Genomic DNA, 26,915 nt, shown 5'->3' with positions numbered 1-26,915 from the left:
TGCTTTTATATAAATATATAGGTTTTGAATGCATAATTCGAATTGGATTGGTTATCTTGAGCTGTTTTTAGATTGACAGACAATAATAAGTATATGCTTATGTTTGTCTTCAACAACCCTAATAACAGTGGCTATAAATAGCACCAGCCTAAAACACATTTCACACTTCCAACCTAGTTTATGGAGTGTTCAGTGAAAAATTAATAGCCAAACTAAAAATACATTTGCAAAAACAGTTTTGATACAATAGTCAGATCCCATAATTTCTGTACACTGCTGTAATTACCAGATGGATCACAGTTTTGTTCAAAAATGTAAATTGGTCATGAAATGTAACTTATACAGAAAGGAAATTCTATGGGCACCTCAGATTAATTAAGACTCCATGTTAATAAAGAGGTCTTTCAAAACTCATTTATCACGGTTTGACAACCTGTTAATGACACCATAGCAATAAGAAACTAGGTATAAAGTATGCAGTTCTATTTGAAAATAAAGTTTCTTTTCAATCCTTCGCCTTTATACGTTATCCTTTGACTTAAATGTTAAAAAGCTTAATTCTATACCCAGCTCCAGGTTAAAGGTCTCTCCAATTTGATTCACGCAGTGAAATGAATGGTTGTGGGAAGATAAATGCAACAAACACGTCTTCTTCCTACTGGGTATATCAATGTAACATACAGGATTGTGTTAAATAAAGCTTGTCTATGAAACACTGTTCTAAAATTCTTATTGGTTATCATTCTTTACATTAAATCCAAGCAAAAACAAAACAAGAAACCTTTCCATGCTGTTGTCAGAATTAATAAGACTTCATACTCAAAATCCATTCTCATGGGTGAAACCTTATTCACAATTGCACAGTAGAATGTTAATTAATTAGATTATGAACAAAAACTGTTCAAAATGTTTATTTATCAGATGTACAATTTGAAATCTAGACCAAATTTTAGGTATTGGATATTATAAGATACAGAGGTGTCTAAAAGCCATTGACTTAACAGCTTCTTAGAAAAATAATGTGGTACACAAGTGCACAAGAATCAGAGATAAGGATAGTAAATTACAATGTGCTGATCAAAAGTTTATATGGCAAAAATTACATTTAAACTATTGAAAAGCAGAATTGAATGTTCTGAAAGTTGGAATGTTTTTACATTTAAACTATGTTAGTTTGAAGCCTTGAACCTTAAACGCCACAAATTTAGAAAAATTGAAATACCTGCATAAACATCTAGTAATGTTTGATATATTGATTTTTGCATAAAGAACAAAGCTTAGGTGTAGTTTTAATTAAGTTGATGATTCCTATATCACTCTCTATCACATGTAAACCAACATCTAAGTCCTCAACTTCATAAAATATCTTGGAAGACTGTTGGATTTATTGATTTTAACAAGTAAATTCAAAGGGACATAGGCATAAATAAGGGACACAGATATAAATAATCAAACATTCAATTTTACTCTTTTCTCCAAATTACTACTCCTACTGGTAAAATATTCTGATCCATTTCATATGTGCTGGACTGGATGCAATGTTAAAGCTCTGGTGTTTGTATTGTTCTCTGTTAAGTACTTGATGTTTTCTGAAGCTCCAAAAGAAACGTGATAAATATTGTGATCACTTGTGCTAAAGTCGGAACTTCATACGCCCCACATAGGGGTCTATTATGAGCAGTTTCCATAGCAATGTCCTTAGCATCTTACTGTTCACACAGTACATTATTCAAATTTTACCTCCATGAATGAATTAGCCTCTGCTTTGAAATACCTGCAGTTGTAATCTAAATTAGATTTACGCTCCCAGTTTAAAGTGAATGAATTTTTTAAAAATTCTCATAATACAACAGCATAATAATAATAAAGAAAAATATAATTTAAAACAGAGATTTAATTAATTAATGTTATACAAGGGCTTTTGTTTTACAGATAATTGCAGCTTTGACACAGAATGTTCATGCATTTCATTATAGCACTTTGAAAACCGAAGATCACAGGGGAGAAATTCATTTGCGTAGCACTAAATGGACTTACCCAGTTTCCCCAGGGGAAGGAGGTGGTGCAAGTTGCTACCTGCCTAGCATTCATTTGTCAATGATATTTTTGAGCATTATGTTGTAACAAATTTTACAAATTAATGCTACTGACACAGAGATTCACACAATGGAAGCGCATCTTTGGAATTTCTGTTCCACTCTATAAGTAGCACAGAAGTCAGCTTGACGGAGTACAGCTTCAACAGAGTAGTTAACTTGCGAATTTGGTGAGTGAAGGACTTCCGAATGTTGAGGGGAGAGATGCTTTTGTGGTCTTTTTTAAGACAAGGAGTGGTCCAAGAGAGGTTATGAGAGGCAGAGAGAGCTGAGGTCTACAGACTTACGAATTAAGAGCAGGGGTGGGCCTCTCGGCCCCCTCGAACCTGCTCCACAATTCAATAAGATCATAGCTGATCTGTAACCTCAACTCCACATTCCCACTTATCCCCAATAACCTTTCACCCCCTTGCTTATCAAGAATCTATCTACCCCTGCCTTAAAAATATTCAAAGACTGCTTCCACTATCTTTTGAAGAAGAGAGTTCCAGAGACTTGCAATCCACTGAGAGAAAAAATTTCTCCTCCTCTCTGTCCTAAATGGGCAACCCCTTATTTTTAAACAGTGATCCTGAAGGGTTCTCAAAATTCCCACATTTTTCATATCATCAACAAGGATATGACTTTTGGACTTTTATGGCAGAGGACCAACTTTGGAGTATTGTGTGCAGTTCTGGTCGCCTAACTACAGGAAGGATATCAGTAAGATTGAGAGAGTGCAGAGAAGATTTACTAGGATGTTGCCGGGTCTTAAGGAGTTGAGTTACGGGGAAAGATTAAACAGGTTAGGACTTTATTCCTTGGAGCGTAGATGAACGAGGGGAGATTTGATAGAAGTTTACAAAATTGTGAGGGGTATAGACAGAGTAAATGCGAGTAGGCTCTTTCCACTTAGATTAGGAGAAATAAACACGAGAGGACATGGCTTTAGGGTGAAAGGGGAAAGGTTTAGGGGGAACATTAGGGGGAACTTCTTCACTCAGAGAGTGGTGAGAGTGTGGAATGAGCTACCATCTGACGTGGTAAATGCAGGCTCACTCTTAAGTTTTAAGAATAAGATAGATACATGGATGGGAGAGGTCTGGAGGGTTATGGACTAGGTGCAGGTCAATGGGACTAGCGGAATAATATTTTGGCACAGACTAGAAGGGACGAATGGCCTGTTTTTCTGTGCTATAGTGTTCTATGGTTCTATGACCCAACTGTTGAGTTAAGTGTAGAACCCTGCAGCCCATGAAGGCCTGGGACTGGACATGCCCGGGCTTGCTGAGTGCAGTGTGGATTGTTGCCTGGAACCAGACAACGAGAGGAGACAGAATACACATTCTTCCCTTTAAAACAATCAACCCAGAGGAAGACTTCATCTTACACGAAACTAAAGCCCATCAAAATCTTGCATAAATAATCGCTACTAACTACTATGGCAAGAAGGCAGCAATCAATGCAATTATGCGAACCCATCAATACTCCACACATACAACGGCTTTCAGTTCAAGACTAGCTACGGGGACAGAAAGACAACGATAAACATCATGCAAGCCCATTAAAAACAATGAGACAACAATCACCTGGGAAGCCCACCAAAATCAGACAAAGAACTAACCTTGATTTGGATTAAGATAAGAAATTCGAAAAAAAACAGTATAACTGGGCCACCAGTTACGAAGGTGAAGCTGACACAGGAGGGTGAGCAGTTTTTGGAGGGTGAACAGTTTTTGGAGCAGTTGAAGCGGAGTTTAAGCAGGGAGAGGGAGCTGAGCCAAGCAGCGGGAGGAGATCTGGAGGTTTGCAAGCCTGCAGGCAACATCACGGCGAGGGGCATGGGGTGGCAGGCTCAACCGAAGACAACAAGGCCACAACCACAGCCCTCCATGAAGATCGACCACCCACAACCGCGCCCTCCACCCAACTGAAGAACTTCGCAGATTCCACAGACCAGGACCACGTGGGGACGGCAGGTCCCAGAGGACACAAAGAGCGTACCCCAAAACTGCAACCAGCTTACCTGGCTGGATTTCAAACTGTCAAGGAACCCTGGTTGGTGAGCATGATTCCTGACCTCTCCTAGTTCAATTTAGTTAGGTTTTGTGGGTGGGACAAGGGTAAGGGGATTAGTAGTGTGATTTTCCCTCGTTATGCCGTGTGTTCCCCATTCTTAACTAAGTGTACTTTGTAGGTCTGTATAACATCAGTGTAATCCTAATGTTGTACGTTCATTTGTAACTTCAGTAAACCCAGTTTTTTTTTCCTGCACCAAAACCAGTTGTCTGCTGCACTTTGTCACAACCCTTAAATAAGTCCAAGGTCTAGAACCCAGGGAGTGGGAGCAATTCGGACCGCTCAGAAGTCAGAGGTGAAGCTGACACACTCCACCACCCCCTACAATCCCTAGTACTAGATTCCACCACAAGAGGAAACATCCTTTCCACATCCACCCAGTTAAGACCCCTCAGGATCTTATATGTTTCAATCAAGTTGCCTCTTACTCTTCTAAACTCCAGCGAATACAAGCCTAACCTGACCAACATTTCCTCATAAGGCAACTTAGGTATTAGTTTATAAAACCTTCTCTGAAGTGCTTCCAACACATTTACATCTTCCTTAAATAAGGAGACCAATACTGTACACAGTACCCCAGTTGTGGTCTGACCAATGCCCTGTATAAGTGAAGCATAACCTCCCTACTTTTGTATTCAATTACCCTCACAATAAATGATAACATCCAATAGCTTTCCTAATTACTTGTTGTATCTGCATATTAGCCTTTTTCAAAGCATACAAGAGGGCACCTAGATCCACCTGCATCTCAGAGCTCTGAGATCTTCCATCATTTAGATAATGTGCATCTTTTTTTGTTTTTCCTCCCAAAATGGACAATTTCACACTGTTCCACATTATACTACATTTGTCAGGTCTTTGCCCACTCACTTAACCTATCTCTATCCCTTTTATAGCCTCCTCAGGTCCTCTTCACATCTTACTATCCTACTTACCTTTATCGGCAAATTTAGCAACCATACCTTCAGTCCCTTCATCCAAGTCATTTATATAAATTGTGAAAAGTTGAGGCCCCAGCACTGATCCCTGTGGCACACCACTTGTCACATCTTGCCCACCAGAAAAAGATCCATTTATCCCTACCCTCTGATTCCTGTTAGCTAGCCAATCTTCTATCCATGCCAATATGTTACCCCCTATACCATGAGCACTAATTTTTCGTAATAACCTTTGATATGGCATCTTACCAAATGCCTTCTGGAGATCTTAATACACTACATCCACCAGTTCCCCAATATCCACAGCATATGTTCTTTCTTCAAGGATCTCCAATAAATTGGTTAAACATGATTTCCCTTTCACAAAACCATGTTGATTTTGCCTGATAACCCTGTTTTTTTTTCCAAGTTCCCTGCTATAACGTCTTTAATAATAACTTCTAACATTAATTAAGTGAGCAGGTAAGTGGCTGGTTGGTGAGTGCTATGCTTTTTTTCCTCTAAACTGCAGCAGTAGTTTAAATTAGGACCAGGGAGATACAAGTACAGTATTAAATTTATAGCTTAACTAGTATAACTACTGTATAAATAATCATTAACTGATATTTCAAAACTTGAAACTCTTATTAGTTAAATAAGATACAATAAGTGTGGCAGGGTGGTGATGTTTTGAGGCTGCAGCATGTGAAAACTATTGGACATCAGTGTGATATGGTGTGTACCAGCAGTAAGTGTCTGCAGTTTGAGTTGATGAGTTTGAAAGTTGAGAAATCCATTAATGGGCTCTCTCTTTCTATCTACCTTCACTGGTCAATATACTTACTGGGACTCCTACAGCTCCACACGCTATTGCCCTTATCAGCAACTGCATAAATAGCGCCCAAGCCATTTGTTCACCATGCAAGCTTGACGCCAACATAGAGTGCATCAAAGCCACTTGAGGGATAACGGTTACCCTGATCAGACAACCGCTCGCTGTGTATCGCGCATACTCATGAATGGGCCTAAGGCTGCCACTTTCAGGCCTGAAAAGTGCCCAGTCTATCTTAAATTACCCTGGAAGGGTATAAAATTTTCAGCAACAGGTATTTCATGCTGTCACAATGCAGTAGCAACACAAGTGGCACTTTCCACTAACAGGATGCAGCTATCAAGCTAAAAAGACATTCTGCCTACCACGCAAATAAGTAATGTGGTATATGAATTTCAGTGCTGCGATGCCAGGTACATAGGCCATACATACCAATGAGCAGCAGATCGTATTAAACAGCATGTCCCTTCGACTGTTTGCAATAGACAGAGTACAGACCATACTCACTCCCTCATGCTTGCAAGACTCAGAACATAATATATAACTTTAGATGTGATTCCACAATTCAGCGGTACTTGTTGAACAATCCTGAGTGTGCTAAGAATTACACTAATAACCAATTTAAGATTATCAGTCAGGCTTAAAATGTGGCTTGATAATACTTGCTAGAAGCTACATAGATTCATACACATCCTCTGCAGGCAAAAGGAACATGTCCAGGCATGACACATTTTCTGAATTAAACAAAAGTATGAGGGACAATAGTTCCCTGGTGCATTCTTCATGGCAACACCTCGACCAGAGTCGACTTGCCAACCACTCAGCACCCTTTTCTCATGCAATACACACTGTTGCTCCCTTCATAATTTGGCATTCTTGCGTCCACCCTGATGAATGCAAGATGAAAAGCTCTGGCAACATGTCTCTTTCTTTCAGCATTACCATGGTCAAACCCCCCACCATCAACTTTCCAGGAGTTACCATTGACCAGAAACTTAACTGGACCAGCTACAGAAATACTGTGGCTATAAGCACAGGTCAGAGGTTGGGAATTTTTTGCCGAGTGACACACCTTCCAACTCCATGAAGCTTTTCCACCACCTGCAAAGCATACATAAGGAGTAAGACAGAACACTGTCCACTTGCCTGGGTGAATACAACTTCAATGACACTCAAGCAGCTCAGCATTATTTAGGACAAAGCAGTCCATTTTATTTGCATCCCATCCAGCCAGCTTCAACATACTCACTTCGCTACCAGCACAGCATGGCTGCAATCTGTGCAAGATGCACTGCAGCAACTCACCAAGGCTTCAACAGCATGTGACATCTGACTACTTAGAGAATAAGAGCAGCAGGTACATGGAGGCACCACAACCTCCTCCAAGTTCCCCTCCAAACCACGCACCATCCTGATTTGAAAATATATTGCTGCTCCTTCATTGTGCCTGGGTCAAAATCCTGGGATTGGATTTTCCCAGGTCCGATCGGGCCAGAACAGAGGTGGGCAAGCAAAGAAATGGCCATGACGTTGCTCAGCCAGAAATCCCGCCTCTGTTTCTGCCTCCCTAATCAAAGGATGGGGGAGAGTGCAAGCCTTGGAACTGGCCCACACCTATTATGAAGCCCATTAAGAACGTTGGGGACTTATGAAAAGCCCGTCTCTTGAAACTTTTACAATATTCACCGAGTAAGCCAAATTTAGCAGCTGTCTGTGTCAGACTGGCTGCATCATGGCAAGGGCCATGTCTGGGGCAGTCATGGAGGTGTAAAGATTTTAAAAAGGTATGTAAAAATACTTTTACCCTTTGATGTTAAAATGGCAGTAGCCCATCACAGCTCAGGGGAGGAGCCAGAATCAAGAATGTTGCCAGTTCAGGAGCTTGTCAACTTCCTGGCATTGTGTGCACATCGGCAAGTGGGCACAGCTGTTTGGACTCCACCTGAGCACCAGGAAGCTGCAGCCATAAATGGATGCAGCACCCTCAAAAATTGAGGTCACTGGAGATGAGGAGCATCAGCTTGCACAGGAAAGGCAAAACACTAGGCACCAGGAGGACAGAGGAAAGGAATGAGGTGCATGAAACACAGGGCCACGAAAGAGAAGACAACAATTCTTGGGCACTGCATCTACATGCAGAAGCGAAGGGACCTTTAGATGACTGAGAACCAGTGTCACAGGAGACTGTGGGCTGAACTGTACGGCCCTGTTGTGGCAGGGGTGGGGCCGGAAAATGCAGCAAGCCGTTTAAAAGTCCATTGACTTCAGCATGACCAGAAGATCCCACCAGCAGGAGTGGCCATAAAATTCAGCCCTATGACTCTCTAGGCAGATGGTCACAGACCTCCGTGCCCTCATCATTGAGTGCGTGTGCAGCATCTCACGGGCAGCTGCACACTGATGCATCACCCAGGTGACAGATGCCCTCTTTATCGATGCTGGACAACACAACAGGATCGCAAATGATGGGACATTGTGAGCTCAGAGGACACTGGGTCCAATATCTGGAGCGGTCTGGTGGTGCCCTGCAATACATTTCTAAAAGGATCTCAGTCATTGTGGTGGCTTGCTCTGCTCTCCATAACATGGTTCTCCGGAGAGGTGTGGACCTTGAGAACAGCGAGGCTCTGGAATGGGACATGCATTGTGGGAGCAGCACAAGCAGGAGTGAGAAAGGAGAAGGAATTGAGGACAGAGGGAGAAGACGCTGAACACAGAGGTGATCCTGTTTCATGACAAGGTCTCTTCCTTCCACCCTCTGGGAAGTGGGCCTCCCTCCTCTTTCTCATGGGAGTCAGGCTTCTGGCTCCCCTGTGACATCATGCTTCCCTGAGGAGTAATGGCAGGTTTTGGCACAAATTCTCTCCTCCCAGGACAGCAAGCAACCTCATCGATGGCTGCCACGAGTGTCTGAAACCAGCTTCCATTCCTGCCCCCACAGACTTTAGTCAGACAGGAAAACCATCTCCATATCAATTAAGTCCCCTGGAAAATTCAAAACTCAGTCAGTTTCCTACCAGAGACAGGTTTCTGACACAAAAACACATTCGGCTCCTGTTTGCCATCTCCAAAATCCAGTCCCTAAAGTTTCCCACCTAACAGCACTGAGAGTAGCTATACAACTTGGATTTCATGAAGGGATGAAGGAGGCTCACCACCACCTTCTCAAGGGCAATCTAGGATAAGCAATGAATGCTGGCCTTACCAGCGACATCCTATGAATGAATTAAAAAAAACTAAGGAAATTAGTAAAATATAACACAATAATGGTCTGCTCACAGAAGCAAAGAATTGTTACAAAGAATTTTTGCAGAAGTAGGCCATTCGGCCCATCGTGTCTGCACCAGGTCTCCAAATGAGCAATTCACTGAATGCCACTCTCCCACCTTCCCCCCAAAACCCTGCACATTCTTCCTTTTTAGGTAACTGTCCAATTCCCTTTTAAATGCTTCAGTTGAATTTGCCTCAGAGCCTGATATCTGGAAATATTAAATGATGTGGTTCAAATCAGTTTCTGAAAATTTTCTCTTCTGTGTAAACAGTGATGGTTCACAACCTGTTTTCGTTAGACATGTAGCAAAGCAGTAAGACTATAGATTACTTCAGCCAAAGTTACCAAGCTCTAGTAAAATAGTCTCCTTCCAAACACTGTTATCTCAGAAAGATCTTAGCTCAAATTTAAATGCAGTGCAGTGAAACATATTTCTGGAAACTTCGCACTTGATCCAGTTAATCCATCTGCAGTTATAGTTACTTCAAGCACAAATTTCATGAAGATTTATGAGAAAACATGACACAAAACTACTACATTAACTGCATTTTATTTTGAAATAACAACAACCGTATTTAACCTGTAAGAAATTTGTAGAACGCAGATTACAGGTTTACTGCAAATTGGTTGATAGCTGTAGTATAATGGTATCTGGTATAGCAAGGATTAATGTAGGACAGGGAAACAGTACCACCCACAATGTGACGTAAAGAGACACATGACCTGAGACTAGAGTCAGTTGGAAACTGGACAAAGGGCTGTTTATAAGTAAGCATGAAGTTAGCTCTTAACTATGTACATATATACACTGTATAGCCCAAGCTAAGTGTTATCATCAAACACTTAAATGTTCAACCATACAAAACTCAGAACCTCTTTGTGAGACCTACTGAACATATGACATGGTGGCAGCTGATAGAAAAACCCAGAGCCTCAGGGAAGCTGCAGCAGAAATTCAAAAGCTAGGAAATTAAAGGGGCAGCATTCTGACCTGACTGAAAGCACCTGAAGTAAAGCCGGGCGAGGTCACCTGAAAGAAGCTACATTGCAAGATTGGAAGCAGAAAGACAGGTAAGAAATCTCCAATGTGCAGTTGAGGACTCCACAAGAGCTCGTGGAGGCCCAATGTGAATGTCCACAGAGTGCAGAGTCAAAGGACCTAACAGGGATGAGCAAAAAATTCAGTTCCAAGCCAGGACTAGTTTAAAAAGCTTCACTGTGTAACCAGATAGGATTAATTGATAACCTCAGTGAAGGTGCCCTGGGTAGCAGTGATCATAATATGACCGAATTTTACATTTGAGGGAGAGAAAAGTGGCTCCAAGACTAGCATTTTAAACTTAAATAAAGGCAATTATATGAGAATAAAAGCAGAGCTAGCTAAAGGGAACTGGCAAATGAGGTTAAGGGATAGGTCAATAGAGTGGCAGTGGCAGACATTTAAAAGGTTATTTCAGAACTCACAGAAAGAGTCACATTTGCAGTGGATAAAGGGGAACCAGTGGATGTACTGTATTTAGATTTCCAGAAGGCATTTAATAAGGTGCCACATCAAAGGCTGTCGCAAAAAATAAAAGCGCATGGTGTAGGGGGTAACATATTGGCATGGACAGAATATTGGCTGGCTAACAGAAAACAGAGGGCAGCCATAGATGGGTCTTTTTCTGGTTGGCAGGATGTGACGAGTGGTATGCCACAAGGATCGGTGCTGGGGCCTCAACGTTTTAAAATTTATATCCATGACTTGGATGAAGGGACAGAAAGTATGGTTGCTAAATTTGCTCATGATACAAAGATAGGTAGGAAAGTAAGTTGTGAAGAGAACACAAGGAGGCTACATGGGGACATAGATAGGTTAAGCAAGTGGGCAAATATCTGCCAAATGGAGTATAATGTGGAAAAATGTGAAATTGTCCATTTTGGCAGGAAGAATAAAAAAAAAACATATTATCTAAATGGTGAGAGATTGCAGAGCTCTGAGATGCAGAGGGATCTGGCTGTCCTAGTGAATGAATCACAAAAGGCTAATATGCAGGTACAGCAGGTAATTAGGAAAGCTAATAGAATGTTATTGCTTATCGTGAGGGGAATTGAATATAATTAGGGAGGGAGGTTATGCTTCAGTTGTACAGGACACTGGTGAGACCATACCTGAAGTACTGTGTACAGTACTGGTCTACTTATTTAAGGAAGGATGTAAGAGCATTGGAAGCAGTTCAAAAAAGGTTTACTAAACTAATACCAGGAATGGGCAGGTTGTCTTAAGAGGAAAGATTGGACAGGCTAGGCTTGCATCTACAGGAGTTTAGAAGAGTAATAGGCGACTTGATTGAAACATATAAGATCCTGAGGGGTCTTGACAGGGCGGATGTGGATTGGATGTTTCCTCTTGTGGAAGAATCTAGAACTAGGGATCACTGTTTAAAAATAAGGGGTTGCCCATTTACAGCAGAGATGAGAATTTTTTTTTATCTCTCTCAGGGGGTGGAAGCAGAGCTTCTGAATGTTTTCAAGCAGAGGAAGATAGATTCTTGATAACCAAGGGGTGAAGGATTACATAGAAACATAGAAAATAGGAGCAGGAGTAGGCCATTCGGCCCTTTGATCCTGCTCCGCCATTCATTATAATCATGGCTGAACTCAATAGCCTGCTCCCATTTTCTCCCCATACCCTTTGAGCCCTTTCGCCCCTAGAGCTACATCTAACTCCTTCTTGAAAACATAAAATGTTTTGGCCTCAACTACTTTCTGTGGTAGCGAATTCCACAGGCTCACCACTCTCTGGGTGAAGAAATTTCTCCTCATCTCAGTCCTAAATGGTCTACCCCACATCCTCAGACTGTGACCCCTGGGTCTAGACTCCTCCACCATCGGGAACATCCTTCCTGCATCTACCCTGTCTAGTCCTGTTAGAATTTTACAGGTTTCTATGAGATCCCCCCTCATTCTTCTGAGCTCCAGCAAATATAATCCTAACCGACTCAATCACTTCTCATATGTCAGTCCCGCCATCCCAGGAACCAGTCTGGTAAACCTTCACTGCACTTCCTCTATAGCAAGAACATCCTTCCTCAGATAAGGAGACCAAAATTGCACACAATATTTCAGGTGTGCTCTCACCAAGGCCCTATATAATTGCAGCAAGATATTCCTGCTCCTGTACTCGAATCCTCTCGCTTTGAAGGCCAACATACCAGTTGCCTTCTTTACCGCCTGCTGCACCTGCATGCTTACCTTCAGCGACTGGTGTACGAGGGCACCCAGGTCTTGTTGCACATTCCCCTCTCTCAATTTATAGCCATTCAGATAATAATCTGCCTTCCTGTTTTTGCTACCAAAGTAGATAACCCCACATTTATCCACATTATACTGCATCTACCATGCATTTGTCCACTCACTCAGCTTATCTTAATCACACTGAAGCATCTCTGCATCCTCTCACAGCTCACTCTCCCACCCAGCTTTGTGTCATCTGCAAATTTGGAGATATTAGATTTAGTTTCCTCATCTAAATCATTAATATATATTGTGAATAGCTGGGGTCCCAGCATTGATCCCTGCAGTACCCCACTAGTCACTGCCTGCCATTCGGAAAAAGACCCATTTATTCCTACTCTTTGTTTCCTGTCTGCCAACCAGTTTTCTATCCATCTCAATACACTACCCCCAATCCCATGCGCTTTAATTTTGCACGCTAATCTCTTATGTAGGACTTTGTCGATAGCCTTCTGAAAGTCCAAATAAACCACATCCACTGGCTCCCCCTCATTAACTCTACTAGTTACATCCTCGATAAGTTCCAGTAGATTTGTCAAGCATGATTTCCCTTTTGTAAATCCATGCTGACTCTGTCCGATTCTGCCACTGTTTTCCATGTGCTCAGCTATTAAATCTTTTACAATGGACTCTAGAATTTTCCTCACTAACGACATCAGGCTGACTGGTCTATAATTCCCTGTTTTCTTTCTACCTACCTTTTTAAATTAGCGGGGGTAAGCAGGAGGTTAAAGTCACATCAGCCACAATTTTATTGAATAGTGGAGCAGGCTCGAAGGGCTGAGTGGCCTATTCCTGCCCCTAATTCATGGGCAGAATTTTGCCCTTGGCGGGCAGGCTCGACAAGCGGGGCGGTCAGAAGCCCGACTGCCGCCTGTGATCAGCATGGCACCGCAATTTCACACTGACGGGCCAATTAAGGCACTTTTCATTAAGCATGAAAAGTGGCTGGGGAAGCTCCAAGAAGGGGTGTGCGGGGGCAGGGGCATGATGTCTGCTGGGTCCAACAGCGACCTAGCAGCCAATTCAAAAGTGGCCCAGGCAGCCCCTGGAAGGCTGAAGTCTCGATGGATTCCAGTGCGGTTGGGCACAGCAGGCAGGAGGGCAGGTCGGCAGGGCCGTCGGCCCCACGTTTCTCAGTGAGTGTCTCGCTGCCCTCCTGGAGGAGCTGGCAGCCAGGAGGGAAACCCTTGCCCCCAAGGAGGAGGAGGCCACCACACCTCATCAAAAAGGCCTGGGAGGAGGCAGCATCCAGGATGCACATGGGTGCAGTGCCGGAAGCGCTTCAACGATCTGCTGCGATCGGGAAGGGTGAGTAGCGTGTTGGCATGGGTCAGTGTGCAGAATAGTTAAGAGTTGGCCACCCCCACCTTGGACCTGAGAGGTGTTAGAGTGTGAGTGGCAACTGTCAATGACGCCGGAGCTGGCCAAGAGGGTGAGCCCGGCTGCATGGACCTCCATCATAAGGTCAGAAGTGAGGATGTTCACTGATGATTGCACTATTTTTAACACTATTTGCGTCCCCTCAGATACAGAAACATTCCATGCCCATATGCAGCAAGACCTGGACAAAATTCAGGCTTGGGCTAATAAGTGGCAAGTAACTTTCATGCCACACAAGTGCCAGGCAATGACTATCTCCAACAACAGAGAATCCAACCATCTGCCCTTGACATTCAATGGCATTACCATCGCTGAATCCCCTACTCACAACATCCTGGGGGTTACCATTGACCAGAAAATGAACTGGACCCGCCATATGAGTGCTACAAGAAATTGTCCCATTTTACTTGGAAAGAACTTAATCAGAAAATGAAATTACCTGCAGCCTTAGGTAAAATACAAAAGTTTCATCGGCTTCTGGAAAATCATCGTCCTTAACTGCAACGTATACGGTTTTGCTTGTTTCTGTTGTCAGTAATCGGGCTGCAGCAGACGTGGCCTCAAAATCACCAGTATCTTCCCCTTGAAGCTAAAAAGATTTGTAATGAATATGAGCTTGTATCACTATGTATGCTTTCAAACACATATTTAGGAATTTTCTCAGAGGTCTTTAACAAGCACAGAAACACTAACCCAAAGTTAACTTATTTGCTTCCAAAAGTGATTAAACAATTGACATGTAAGTTTACTCAACGTAACTTAATTCCATTTTTTCAAACATGCAATTATTGCTTCAAATGCTATCAAATACAAAGGGCAGAATTGTAATTGTATGATTATGACATGCTACCATTTCATTTATTCATTGCTAGCTGGATTAAATAATGTGGCTTAGTAATAGAACAAATACAGGTATTGCAGAAAGCTTTATCAGTAACTGGTTCTGCTCTAGAAAATACATTTCAAGAAGTTATTTACAGACATTTTTAACTCTTTTAATTTTATTGGGAAAGAGATGGTGTGATCTGGGATAATTTTGCCTCCAATTTTCCCTTTGTGGAAAAATGCTTGTTGGCTGAGCTGAAATAGTAAAATAGTCTGTATTGATAATTACGAACTCATACACAACTTCACAGCACATCAATTGTAACATCACGCCACCTCTTGAAGTAACAACAACTTGGATTTATATTGCACCTTTAATATGATAAAACTCCTTGAAAGCACTTTACAGGATCTTAGGGGAGAGAATTCCAGAAGGTTCAAGAGCAGGAGAGTATTAGAATAGTCGAGTCTAGAGTTAACAAAAACATGGATGAGGGTTTCAGCAGATGGGCTGAAGCAGTGACACAGGTGAGCAATTTTATGTAAATGGAAGTAGATGGTAGGAAACCCTCTTACATTATGATTCATGACCGCCAACTGGATTAGTGAGTAATCATTCACATTAAGGTATATCTTACACCCAGTTTAAATTACAGCAATAAATAATATTGAATAATGAATAATAGGCTAATACTTTTAAAATAGATTGCAGGAATATCGTGTTAGCTGGTTAATATGACAAACAGCAATCACCAATTGAACAATAATCGAGAGAGGTCAAACTTAATAATTTCCATATTTCTGTTTCCTCCTCATACGAAAGGTTTTGCAAAGAAAATGTCCAAGTCTATATTACGTACAGCACTACTGACTGTAAACTTGTTAGTTGATCCCTTACACTGAGAACATGGCACAACAGTGCCAGAAGCAAATGACTGTTTTAAGTAAGGTCCAATGGCACTAAATAATTTACCATCACTTTGTGAATTTGCTCTAACAATTAAAAATATAATTCAAATTCAATCTTCATAGAACTTATGACAAACAATTTACATAAATATGGAAATACATTTTCTCATAATTTGAACATTTATTTTTGTCTTATTTTATGGCAGAAACCCAATAAGCATATTTCTTAAATCACAAAGCACAGAGGTGATCCTCTACAAATACGTATATATGTGCTCGATGACCAGGGTAACAATACATGTGAATAAATAACAAAGGAAAGCTTAGCTCACGTGTGTATTTCATCATTGAAACAAAGTTAATGAAAAGGAAAAATGGACAGGATATGCAAAGAATGGCCGATCCAGTACTACCCAATTTAAGCCCCAGTAAAAGTTAAATGTCCCACCCAAACAGTCCAAGTTTATGTCATCCTGAATCTGTTAACTGTTTACACAAATCCGCATTTCAAGCTTAGATTTGCACTTGAGCAGACTGACAGACTGTTTTTCAGGACCTCATGTTGTTAGATGACTCTCGTATGTGACAAAGAAATTTTTCAATGCTTATTTATTTTGTAATGTCCTGTGTTTGAGGCATTTGAATCCCTTCCATTAATATATCTTTGTATATCTGAGAGACCACAAAAATAAAAAAGAATCAACCTAAATGGGACAAATCTTGAAAAGATTGTATAATCATTTGAGTAGGAAAGAAAGATCCATAAAAACAATATCGTACCTTGGGACATGGTCTACAAATGGGAGTTTTTTTTAGTAACAATGACCAAGGTTTTACAGGATGGCAATGACCCCATCTGCCAAACTGATGGTTGGGAGTAACCTCACCCCTGCCAGTTCTCGAAGCCCTGATTGCCTTTTAGGTTCATCAGGAAATGAACTGCATGCAGTTGTGACTTCCATTCCTTTAAGGGATGAGATGACGACGCAAGAGCTGCTGACCAATTTAGTCCCAGCAGCATCACTGGGAGTGGTGTTTATTGCTGGGACTGCACCCAGGCAGCAACAGCCACTATGACCCAGAACCCAGGTAAATTGGGTCAGGTTTGGTGCTGGGGTCATTCAGGTGGGCCAAGGCAAAAGGGGTAATTTGTGAGGGCATGGGGGAAGTTGTCTTTCTGAAGGGGTGGCCCTTGCAGCTGGGGGGAGGGGGGCTCTCCATGCGTCCCTCAAGGAGGCCATCAGGGTATATCTCCACGTGAAGGAGTGCCCACCCACCCCTGGTAAAATACCAGCAGCAAAGGGAAGAGGCCCTTAGATGGCCCTTAATTGGCCGGTTAAGGGCCGCAATTGACCTAAGAGTGGGAGGACCATTCACCATCTTACCTGCCACTGGTAAAATGCCAGTGGCAGCAGGAGGCTGATGTGCCCCTAGGACACTACCCAGAATTTCTCAGGGTGGTGCCCTAGGCCCAACCACGCTTCATCATTGACCTTCCCTCCATCATAAGGTCAGAAGTGGGAATGTTCAGCACCATTCGCAACTCCTCAGATACTGAAGCAGTCCATGTCCTTGTGCATCAAGACCTGGACAACATTCAGGCTTGGGCTAATAAGCAGCAAATAACATTCACGCTACGCAAGGGCTAGGCAATGACCACCTCCAACAACAGAGAATCCAACCATCTCCTCTTGACATTCAATGGCATTGCTTTCACTGAATCCCCCACTATCAACATCCTGGGAGTTACCATTGACCAGAAACTGAACTGGACAAGCCATATAAATTCTGTGGCTACAAGAGCAGGTCAGAGGCGTGGAATTCTGCAATGAGCAACTCACCTCCTGACTCCCTAAAGCCTGTCCGCCATCTACAAGGCACAAGAGTATGATGGAATACTCATCACTTGCCTGGACGAGTGCAGTTCCATTAGCACTCAAGAAGCTTGACACCATCCAGGACAAAGCAGCCCGCTTGATTGGAACCCCATCCACCACCTCAAACATCCACTGCCCTCACCACTGACGTACAATGGCAGGAGTGCGTACAATATACATATCGCATTGCAGCAACTCACCAAGGCTCCTTCGACAGCAACTTCCAAACCTGTGACCTCTACCACCTAGAAAGACAAGGGCAGCAGATGCATGGAAACATCACCACCTGCAAGTTCTCCTTCAAGCCACACAATCCTGACTTGGCTGTTACTTCACTGTCACTGGATCAAAATCCTGGAACTCCCTCCCAAACAGCACTGTAGGTGTAAACACACCACAAGGACGGCAGCGGTTCAAGAGGGCAGCTAACCGCCACTTTCTCAAGGGTAGTTAAGGGTGGGCAATAAAATGTTGGCCTAACCAGCCACGCCCATGTCCTGTGAAAGAAAAAAAATGCTCCCTATCACTGACCTCTCTGCTAAGGGGAATAGATTATTCCCACCCACTCTATCCAGGTCCCTCACAACCATGCAAACCTCAAGCAAATCTACCCTCAGCCTCCTTTTCCAAGAAAAACAACCCCACATGCGAAATATTGCGTCTGTCAGGCATCTCGGCAGGGGTAAACTGGAGCTGTCGGGAAGCCGACCGCTGCCCATGATTGGGCCACGACCGCGATTTCACGCTGGCAGGCCAATTAAGGCCCGCCCAGCATGAAATGCATGCTGCAGTGCTCAGCACTGTCTGGGTGGCGAAGGGGAGGAGGGCAAAGCGGGGTACTTTTCCTGCGCGCTGTGACTCTTCACATGAGCAGGGACATGTTAGAAATGAGTTTGAAAATGTTTTATTTTTTTAATGATGGAAAAAAACCTGTGTATGAGGTTTTGCAAAAAATCCAAAGGCCACTTGGCCTTTTCGCCTGCCCGCCAACTGTAAGGTTGGACTGGCAGCAAAAAACTTAATTCAATTAGATCCTTAATTGCCTTAATAGGCCTGCTAATTGTCGGCGGGAGCGCTACCGATTGCCACAAGCGCCTGCCTAATGAAATATCGCGCAAATGCGCGATGACATCAAGACGCTCGCCCGATGTCATCATGCATCATTTTACACTTGTTTGGGTCAGGCGGCGCTCACCCGACGAGCGCAATATTCTGGCCCATATGAAAATTGAATACCTGGATTTCAATTTAGAGTTAATTTTATACAATAGTATTTAATCTTTTCACATAAGACTTATATTTATATTAAGTGACAATAATTATTATTAAAATATCATGTCTCATAATTATAAATGTAGCACTACATTTTAGCATGCCAAAATCAACAATAAACAAAATATATCTATTTCCAATAGTTTCTCCACAAAGGACTGTTCCACAATAACAAAGTTGTAAATATGATTTATAAAAGGTCATTTTGAACTGTTATTATTAGTTTGCATTCAATTATGATAAATATTTTGCATGCAATTGAGCAGATCTGCGGAAATCAGAACTTGCATGAATTTTGTTTAGGTTTGTATGATACAAGGAACACCACATTTTACCTATCATCTTCAAAATCAGAGAGTTGATTTATATTCAGGTCTCGGCAATATTAATCACCTGGATCACCTAAATTCTGGATATTTTTCACAGAAGGAAAACACATTCATAAAGGAAACAAGAAAGAAAACAAATGCTTGTTTCCAAATTCCTTCAAAGCCTCACTCTCCCTATGTCATAAAGTTTCTCCAACCCAGCAAATCTCAGATATCTGCACTCCTCCGATTTTGGCCACTTTTTCAAGGTCCAAACATGCGCAATCCAGCGTTTTGTACACTTCAGGCCAAGGACAGGCCCAGTGCACCCACATGAAAAGAAAAGGGCAGGAAAACCCTGATCATGTGACCCAGGGCACCATATTCAGAGAATAGTCCCAGGCAGGAGACAGGGAGAAGTCCCAGTTAAGCAGAAAGAGAGAGGAGCAGAGAAAGAAGCTCCAAGCAGAAAAAGGACTTCTGAGGCAGTCTTTAAGTAATGTGGGCTCAGGTGAAGCAATGAGGATCTAAGAGGGCAGCAGAAGGTTGGTGACTCTGTGCTATGGGCCACTAGCATGGAGGTACTCCTTTGGAGCAGTAGTACACATCTCGGCATGGCCCAAAAGCTTAAGTCGTGCTTGTGAGTTGATGCTGGAGTCAGGAATCCAGGGGAACGGGACTCAGGAGAGTCAACTAAAAGGTGGGTAGGGAGCCTGCCCACCAAATAGGCAGCTGCCTGACTGCTATTTTATACTGGAAGCAGCATTAACTTCCGCCCCCATCTGGGGAACAAGGATCTAGGGAACTTAGAGATCAACAGCTCTGTAATTCCAGCAGTGCCAGGTTTGAGCGGTGGCCACTGCTGAGACTGCAGGCCTTTGCTGAACAAGAGGAGTTTATGGAGCCAGTGGCCGATCCCAGCGAGGGGGATGGGGGACTGGGATTGGGGGTACTGAGGATAAAAGGGGGGGGGGGGGGAGGTGTCTCTGATGAGCACAGGGGACCCCACCCCCAAAGGAGACTCCCCCTCACCCAACAGCAATTCGCACAGTAAAAGCTGCCAGGTTTACCACCTAGCATAGGCCTCCCCATGTCATGCGTAAAATAGCTGCAGAGGCAGAATGAAGCACTTAAGTGGCCATGAATTAGCCACTTAAGGGCCTTAATAGGTCCAAGGGTGGTTGGGCTGCCTGATGTCCCCCCACCCAACCTAAAATGGGAGACAGGTCAGAGATAGGCAGAAAAGTGGTGGGAAAGTCAAGTGCTTAATTTTACTGGCCCCCAGCCTTCAAATGCACAGGCTGTGAGGGGTGGATAATATCCAACTAATGGTGTTCAAGCTGGCTCAGCTTCCGTCACTGGCAAACCAAAAAATTCAAATTAACCATCACCAAATTTTTTTAAATTCATTCATGAGATGTGGGCATCGCTGGCTAGGCCAGCATTTATTGCCCATCCCTAATTGCCCTTGTGAAGGTGATGTTGACCTGCTCTCTTGAACTGCTGCAGTCTATGTGGTGTCGGTAAACCCACAGTGCTGTTAGGGAGGGAGTTCCAGTCACCAGGGGAAGGCAATTGAATGCAGTGTGCAACTTTGCCATATAGTTTTCAGGTATTTATCTTAATTCTTATTTAAACCATGACCGTAATGAATTATATGTGATGCCAGTCACGTCTATGAAAGCAAACTACACAACAACTACATTACAATGTAAATCAATGTTAATCCAAAAAAAAATTTACAAAAATCTGGCAGTGTTTTAAAAGATTATTCAATCTGTCTGATGTGAAACTGTCAATGAGCAGAATTTATTATAGACCAACACTGACAAGACTAAAAACATCATGTTTATCCCCTGCCAGAGAATTCGCAGCCTAGATGCTAATCCAATTCCCTTTCCAGATATCCACTAGAGCTCATCTCAATGATACACAGCCCAAATGTTTTTGGTATCTTGCTTAACCCTGAGCTTAACTGCAAACTCCATGATGAGTGCTGCCTACTTTTTCTCCTTAACATTCCCCATCTCTGCACCTACGTCACCCCACTGCTGCTAGAACCATGATAAATATTGCTCCCCTTATCTTTGACTTCTCTTTGACTTCTCTATTGCCCTCCACACTTTTCTCGAATTCCAACTTGCCCAAATCTTGCATTCCACACAAAATCATGCTCATCTGTCACCACAATCATTATTGACCTCCAATGGTTCCACGATCCTTGGCACAGTATTGTACAATACATTAGCCACTAGCCACATGCAACTAATCCAAAAGCAAAATACTGCAGGTTCTGGAAATAAAAACATAAAGTGCTGGAAATGCTCAGCAGATCTGGTGGCTTCTGTGGAGACAGGAACAGAGTTAACATATTAGGTCTTGTCCTTTCATGAGATCTTTCATCTGTTCTGTTGGAAGGTCACAAACTGAAACTTTAACTCAGTCTTTCTCTCCACAGATGCTGCCAGAGCTGCTGAGTATTTCCAACGCTTTCTGTTTTTATTTGAGCCACATCCAGCTAATTAGGAATCCAGATGTAGCTAATTGTATTTTTGCTTCGTAAATAATAAATGAGTAATAAACATCAGCATTGAACATAAAATCATAGAAACTATAGGTATGGAAACAGACCATTCTGTTTCCTGTGATCTGTACAAGGTATATGCATGTGTACTTTAACCATTTTGTGCATCTGTTGGTAAAATAGTAAAGCAGATTTTTTTGATTGTTTTTTATCTTTACTTCCTTGTTTACTGGTTATCTGTTTAAATGGTGAGTGACTAGATGAAAAAGCCAGACTTAGCACCATGAAAACACCACCAACTTTGGATCAGAATTTCCTGCAACAGTGATACTGATGACAAATACCATAGCTTAGACTGTTGGAGGACAATCCTCCAGTAGGGAATTTGCACTAAAATTTACAGAAGAAATAGGAGCAAGAGTAGGCCAGTAGGCCATTTGGATGCTCGAGCCTGCTCCGTCATTCAATAAGATCATGGCTGATCTGATAATGACCTTAACTCCACATTCCTTCCGCTAGCCCTGGAAACAGCGCGTAGGCAGCCACAGGGGAGGACAAGTGCTGAGGTCAGCTGATTAGAAAGTTCACCTTGGTTCTGTGGGACTTCATCCCAGTTGTGTAACAAGCTGTTAGGCCCTCTAGCCTTCACCCCACAAACCCCCTCACCACCCACCCACTCCCATGTCCCCTCTTGGCCCCAATGCCACTTCCATAGTCACTCACCAGTATCCACCATGGGCAGGCCTCATGAGCCATGAGGAGATGAAAAGAAAAATAAACTAACAATCTAATACAGCTCTCACTCATATGCACTTGATAGTGAAAAAAACTCCCATTCATGAAATCCATTCACAACTTTTAAATCTCAAGGGGTTAATCTCTTATAAAAACACCCAAACTTCTATTCCGTTGCCACATCAAAGACAGCTAATCCTTTAATAGCCTCTTTACACTGTTAATCAAACTGTGAACTCAGAACGCCAGACTGAGACAATTGTAGATATTGAAACTCAGCCAAGTGTTCATAATTACATAATAGCTCGTGAGGAAATATCAACAAAGAACTCAATTGAAACTGCACAGCCAGGTGCTAATTTTCTTTCTAACCTACATCAGATGGCCTGTCAATCAAAGCAGTCCAACACAAGGCTTTTTTTTTTACTCCCAGTGGCAGTTTCAGCCTTGTTTAATGTTTAAAGAGCAGGGCATTTATAAACCCTTAGATAAATAGACCTTATCCACCCTTCAAGAGCATTTATGTCTACTCCATCAATTTGTGACTCCTACACTGCAGGTTAAGGCCTCTGCAACAGCCAAACTGGGATCTGTTTAAACTCAACACCAAGTTCAGTTGGCCCTGCTGATTTCAAGGTTCCCACCTGTGTGGAATGCTCCCCGCCCCCTTTTCACTACCAGCAAAAATTGTACCTGCCGGAAATGGGGATGGAAGCCTGCCATTTTTAAAGGCCCGCGGAGCCTTCCTATCTCTACGAAAATTTGGTTGATCATATCCTCCTCACAACTTACTTTCCTACTGACCTCTATAGCAAATCTGGCTACCATACACTTGGTCCTTTCATCCAAGTAATTGTAAATAGTTGAGATCCGTGTGGCACTGCACTGGTTACAGTTTGCAAACCTGAAAATGATCCATTTATCCTGACTCCCCATTTCCTGTTAGTTAGCCAATGCAATGCTAATATATTATCCCCAATACCTCTTTGCTAGTTCAGTAACCTTTTATGTGGCACCTCATCGAATGCCTTTTGGAAATCCAAATACACTACATCTACTGATACCCCTTAATCCACCCTGCTTGTTACCACCCTCAAAGAACTCTAATAAATTTGTCAAACACAATTTCCCTTTCGCAAAATTATGTTGACTCTGCTTGATTGCATTATGACTTTCAAAAAGTCCTTCTACTACTTCATTAATAATGGATTCTAGCATTTTCCCAAAGACAGAGGTTAGATTAACTGGCCTATAGTTTCTTGCTTTCTGTCTCCTGCCTTTCTCGAATACTGGTGTTATATTTACAGTTTTCCAATCCGCTGGGACCTTTCCAGGATCTAGGGAATTTTGGAAGATCACAACCGATGGATCCACAATCTCTGCATTCACTTCTTTTAAGACACTAGGTCCAGGGGACATGTCAGCTTTACATCTCATTAGTTTTCCCATTACTTTTTCTTTAGTGACAGTGAATTTTTAAAGTTTTTTCCTCCCTCCCTTTAGCCTCTTGACTTTCTACTATTCTAGGGATGGGCAGCTGCCCATTCCTGAAGCCTAGTTCCTATTTCTAAAACAGCATGTTATATTGGATTTGGTCCTTGTCTCTTGCTGTACCCGATCTCCCTGGAGAATAAAATTTAGAGAAACTGGTAAAATTAACATGGCTACACTGTCATAATCACATCAAGAACAAATATTTCTATTTTAAAATAAAAGCACCTCTGGAACACCAAGCATAAAGGGTAAATTTTATACTTTTCCCTGATACTTCGAACATAATTTACAGTCAGTAAAATGTGAACTGAAGGCATAACGAGTTGTTACAATTCACAGTAGGATTGCCTAGGCAATCTCTGGTCCTTACCAGTAAGAGTGCTGTGACATTGGCCGGTGTTCCTGACCTTTCAATAACCAGACGTATAACTGAGGTGCTTGTTTCATTCACCACAAACTCTGTTTGGCCTGCAAACTTTACTTCTGTATTTCCAAAAGCGAGAGTGACACAAAGACCCAAAACAAGTTCAGCCGCCCAGAAAACAGCAGGCATTCCTATAAAGAGAAATCAAAGAAGCAATACAAGTTTAAACTAGGATCATTGTGAGCATTATAGGTAAAAATGTACAAACACAAAATTGTTTAAGTAAATATTTTCAAATTCATAGAGAATTTTCCCCAAATCATTTTACAAATAACTTGGATAAAAGCTTTTCTCATTACTTTTAGTATTGATTTTCTTATTTATTACATGATAATTGCAGTGACCAAAACAACTTCAAACTCCTCCTTTTCATTACTAATTGCCTTGCCCAACTGCCTTTTTCTGCCCCCTCCATTTTCACTTCTGAAACTAAATATGAGGACCTTATAGATTTTTCTTTCTCCAAAGTTGAAACTTTTCCCTCGACTTCTCTGGGTCCTTGTGCCTTTCTGTCTCATGCCTTTAACAACCTTTCACTCCAAATCTCACACCACAATGCTTTAGTTTCTCTGCAGCCAAACCACAACTTTTAGCAATCATCTCCACAAGTAATATCAGCTGCTCCCTCAACCCTCTTCCAACCCAACTACTCCTCTTCAGTCTAATACTTGCCGATATAATTTTTTTAATTCAGTCTTGGGATGTGAGCATCACTGGAAAAGTCAGCATTTGTTGCACATCCCTAATTGCCCTTTAGCAGGTAGTGCTAGCTGTCTTCCTGAACCACTGCAGCCCATGTGGAGTAGGTATACCCACAGTGCTGTTAAGGAGGGAGTTCGAGGATTTTGGCCCAGCAACAGTAAAGGAATAGCAATATAGTTCCAAGTCAGGATGGTGTGTTTCTTGGAAGGGAACTGTCAGGTGGTGGTGTTCCCATGGATCTGCTGCCCTTACCGTTCTAGGTATTCTAGGTCGTGTGTTTGGAGGGTGCTGTTGAAGGAGGTTTGATGACTTCCTACAGTGCATCTTGTAGGTGTAATCAATCTCTTCTTTTCCTCAGGAATTGTCCTTTTCCATCAAAACTACTGGAGCCATCGTCCTTTGCAAAACCCCACCTTCAACCTCTCCCTGTCCTCTCCACCAATCCATCTCTAACCTTCCCTTCCTCTCTACGCTCCCAGCTTGATGCCCATCACTCCACCCACACCCTATTCAAATCTCTTTGTTGATTGGGTGTGTGAATGGCATCCAGGCCTGTTTTGGCATTACCATGTAGATGTAGGGGGGAGGCAGTGGTACAGTGATATCGTCGCTGGCTAGTATTCCTGAGACCCAGGGTAATGCTCTGGGGACCCTGGTTCAAATCCCACCACAGCAGATGGTGAAATTTGAATTCAATAAAAATCTGGAATTAGAAGTTTGATGACAACCATGAAACCATTGCTGATTGTTGTAAAAATCCATCTAGTTCACTAATGTCCTTTAGGGAAGGAAATCTGCCATCCTTAACTAGTCTGGCTTACATGTGACTCCAGACCCACAGCAATGTGGTTGACTCTTAAATGCCCCCTGAACAAGGGCAATTAGCCAGCAATACCCACATCCCACGAATGAATAGTAAAAAAATGTAACCTCCAATATCCCTGTGGATTTCAAATCTTCTGCCATAGCTACGTGTTAACTTCTAGAGAATGACTCTTTCTCCATTCTGTTCCTACCTGCCCCAACATAGTCAGTAGTCCCTCCCACCCAACAAGGGCACCACAAGTGTCCAAAATCCCCTCATTTATGTACATGATAACTTCAACAATATCATCCATTAGCAGTGAGAGGGAGACTAGATTCCATAGGCTGAATTTTTAATCAGGGGCCGGGAACCAGGAATGGGGGCGCATTCAGACGCAAATGGCATATTTCAGGCATGCGCACAGAGATTTTCAAATCCTCATTCAATTGAAGGCCAAAGAGTGAGCTCGCCATCCAATCAGGGATAATAGGCAAGCTCCCAACGCTGGAGGGCCAATGGGTGTCCCTCCGGCACTCAGTGGTTGGCCGCCTTACTGGCTAAGGTGAGGGCTGCCGATCTGAAGATGGGGATTGCCAGGGACAAGGAAGGGTATTTAAATGCTTGAAAAAGCCAAAGCTGCCTGGCCACAGATCTTGAGGGGTAACCCCTTCAGGAGACGCCAGGGGTTGCAGCTGTGGCCTGGAAACCATTATGTGTCCAGCAGGTAGGTGGAGCAGAGACATCCCTCAGGTCATCTATTAGGCCAAACACCCCCTCCCCCCAATTAACCCATCATCTTGACCTGGTCCTGATCCAGGTCAATATGGACTGCCTGCATTGTTGACCGGAAATTCCAGATGGCATGAAATGGGCCCGTAATTGACACTAATTGGTCTCAGTTGGCTGCCCACTGCCTCTTGGCAGGCACCCAATCCAACTCTGAGACACCCTCATTCTAAATGTCTTGAGGTCAGGATCATGGCAGCAAATCTAGTTGGGTGCCCACCCACCACCAAACCAAACCCCGAACCAATTTAAAAATCCAGCCCCATATGTGTATCAATGACACAAGTTTCTCCTAAACTTCATCCTACTCTAATCACCAGATCATCCAAAACTCCATTACTCACATCATATATTACATCCTGCACACCTTTTACCTCACTCTTCAAAATTCTGACGGTTCCCCATTCAACATCCTTGGTTG

At 42.7% G+C, this 26,915-nt stretch overlaps 1 protein-coding gene across 1 annotated transcript in view; it reads right to left on the bottom strand.

Annotated features, from left to right (window-relative positions):
• Positions 1-24,330, bottom strand: part of adgrv1 (adhesion G protein-coupled receptor V1) — a 735,500-nt gene extending 711,170 nt beyond the window's left edge. Inside the window, exons 1-2 of the mRNA XM_078557559.1 lie at positions 24,148-24,330; positions 14,273-14,422 (exon numbers count right to left, since the gene is read on the bottom strand). Of these exons, the coding sequence (XP_078413685.1) occupies positions 14,273-14,422; positions 24,148-24,330 (333 nt within the window). The remainder of the gene's footprint in view (positions 1-14,272; positions 14,423-24,147) is intronic.
• Positions 24,331-26,915: the final 2,585 nt, after the last annotated feature.

The sequence above is a fragment of the Cetorhinus maximus genome, chromosome 2, assembly GCF_964194155.1.
Source record: "Cetorhinus maximus chromosome 2, sCetMax3.hap1.1, whole genome shotgun sequence".
Classification (NCBI taxonomy): domain Eukaryota; kingdom Metazoa; phylum Chordata; class Chondrichthyes; order Lamniformes; family Cetorhinidae; genus Cetorhinus; species Cetorhinus maximus.
The sequence above is the reverse complement of the archived record's forward strand: the minus strand, read 5'-3'. Positions and strand labels throughout refer to the sequence as shown.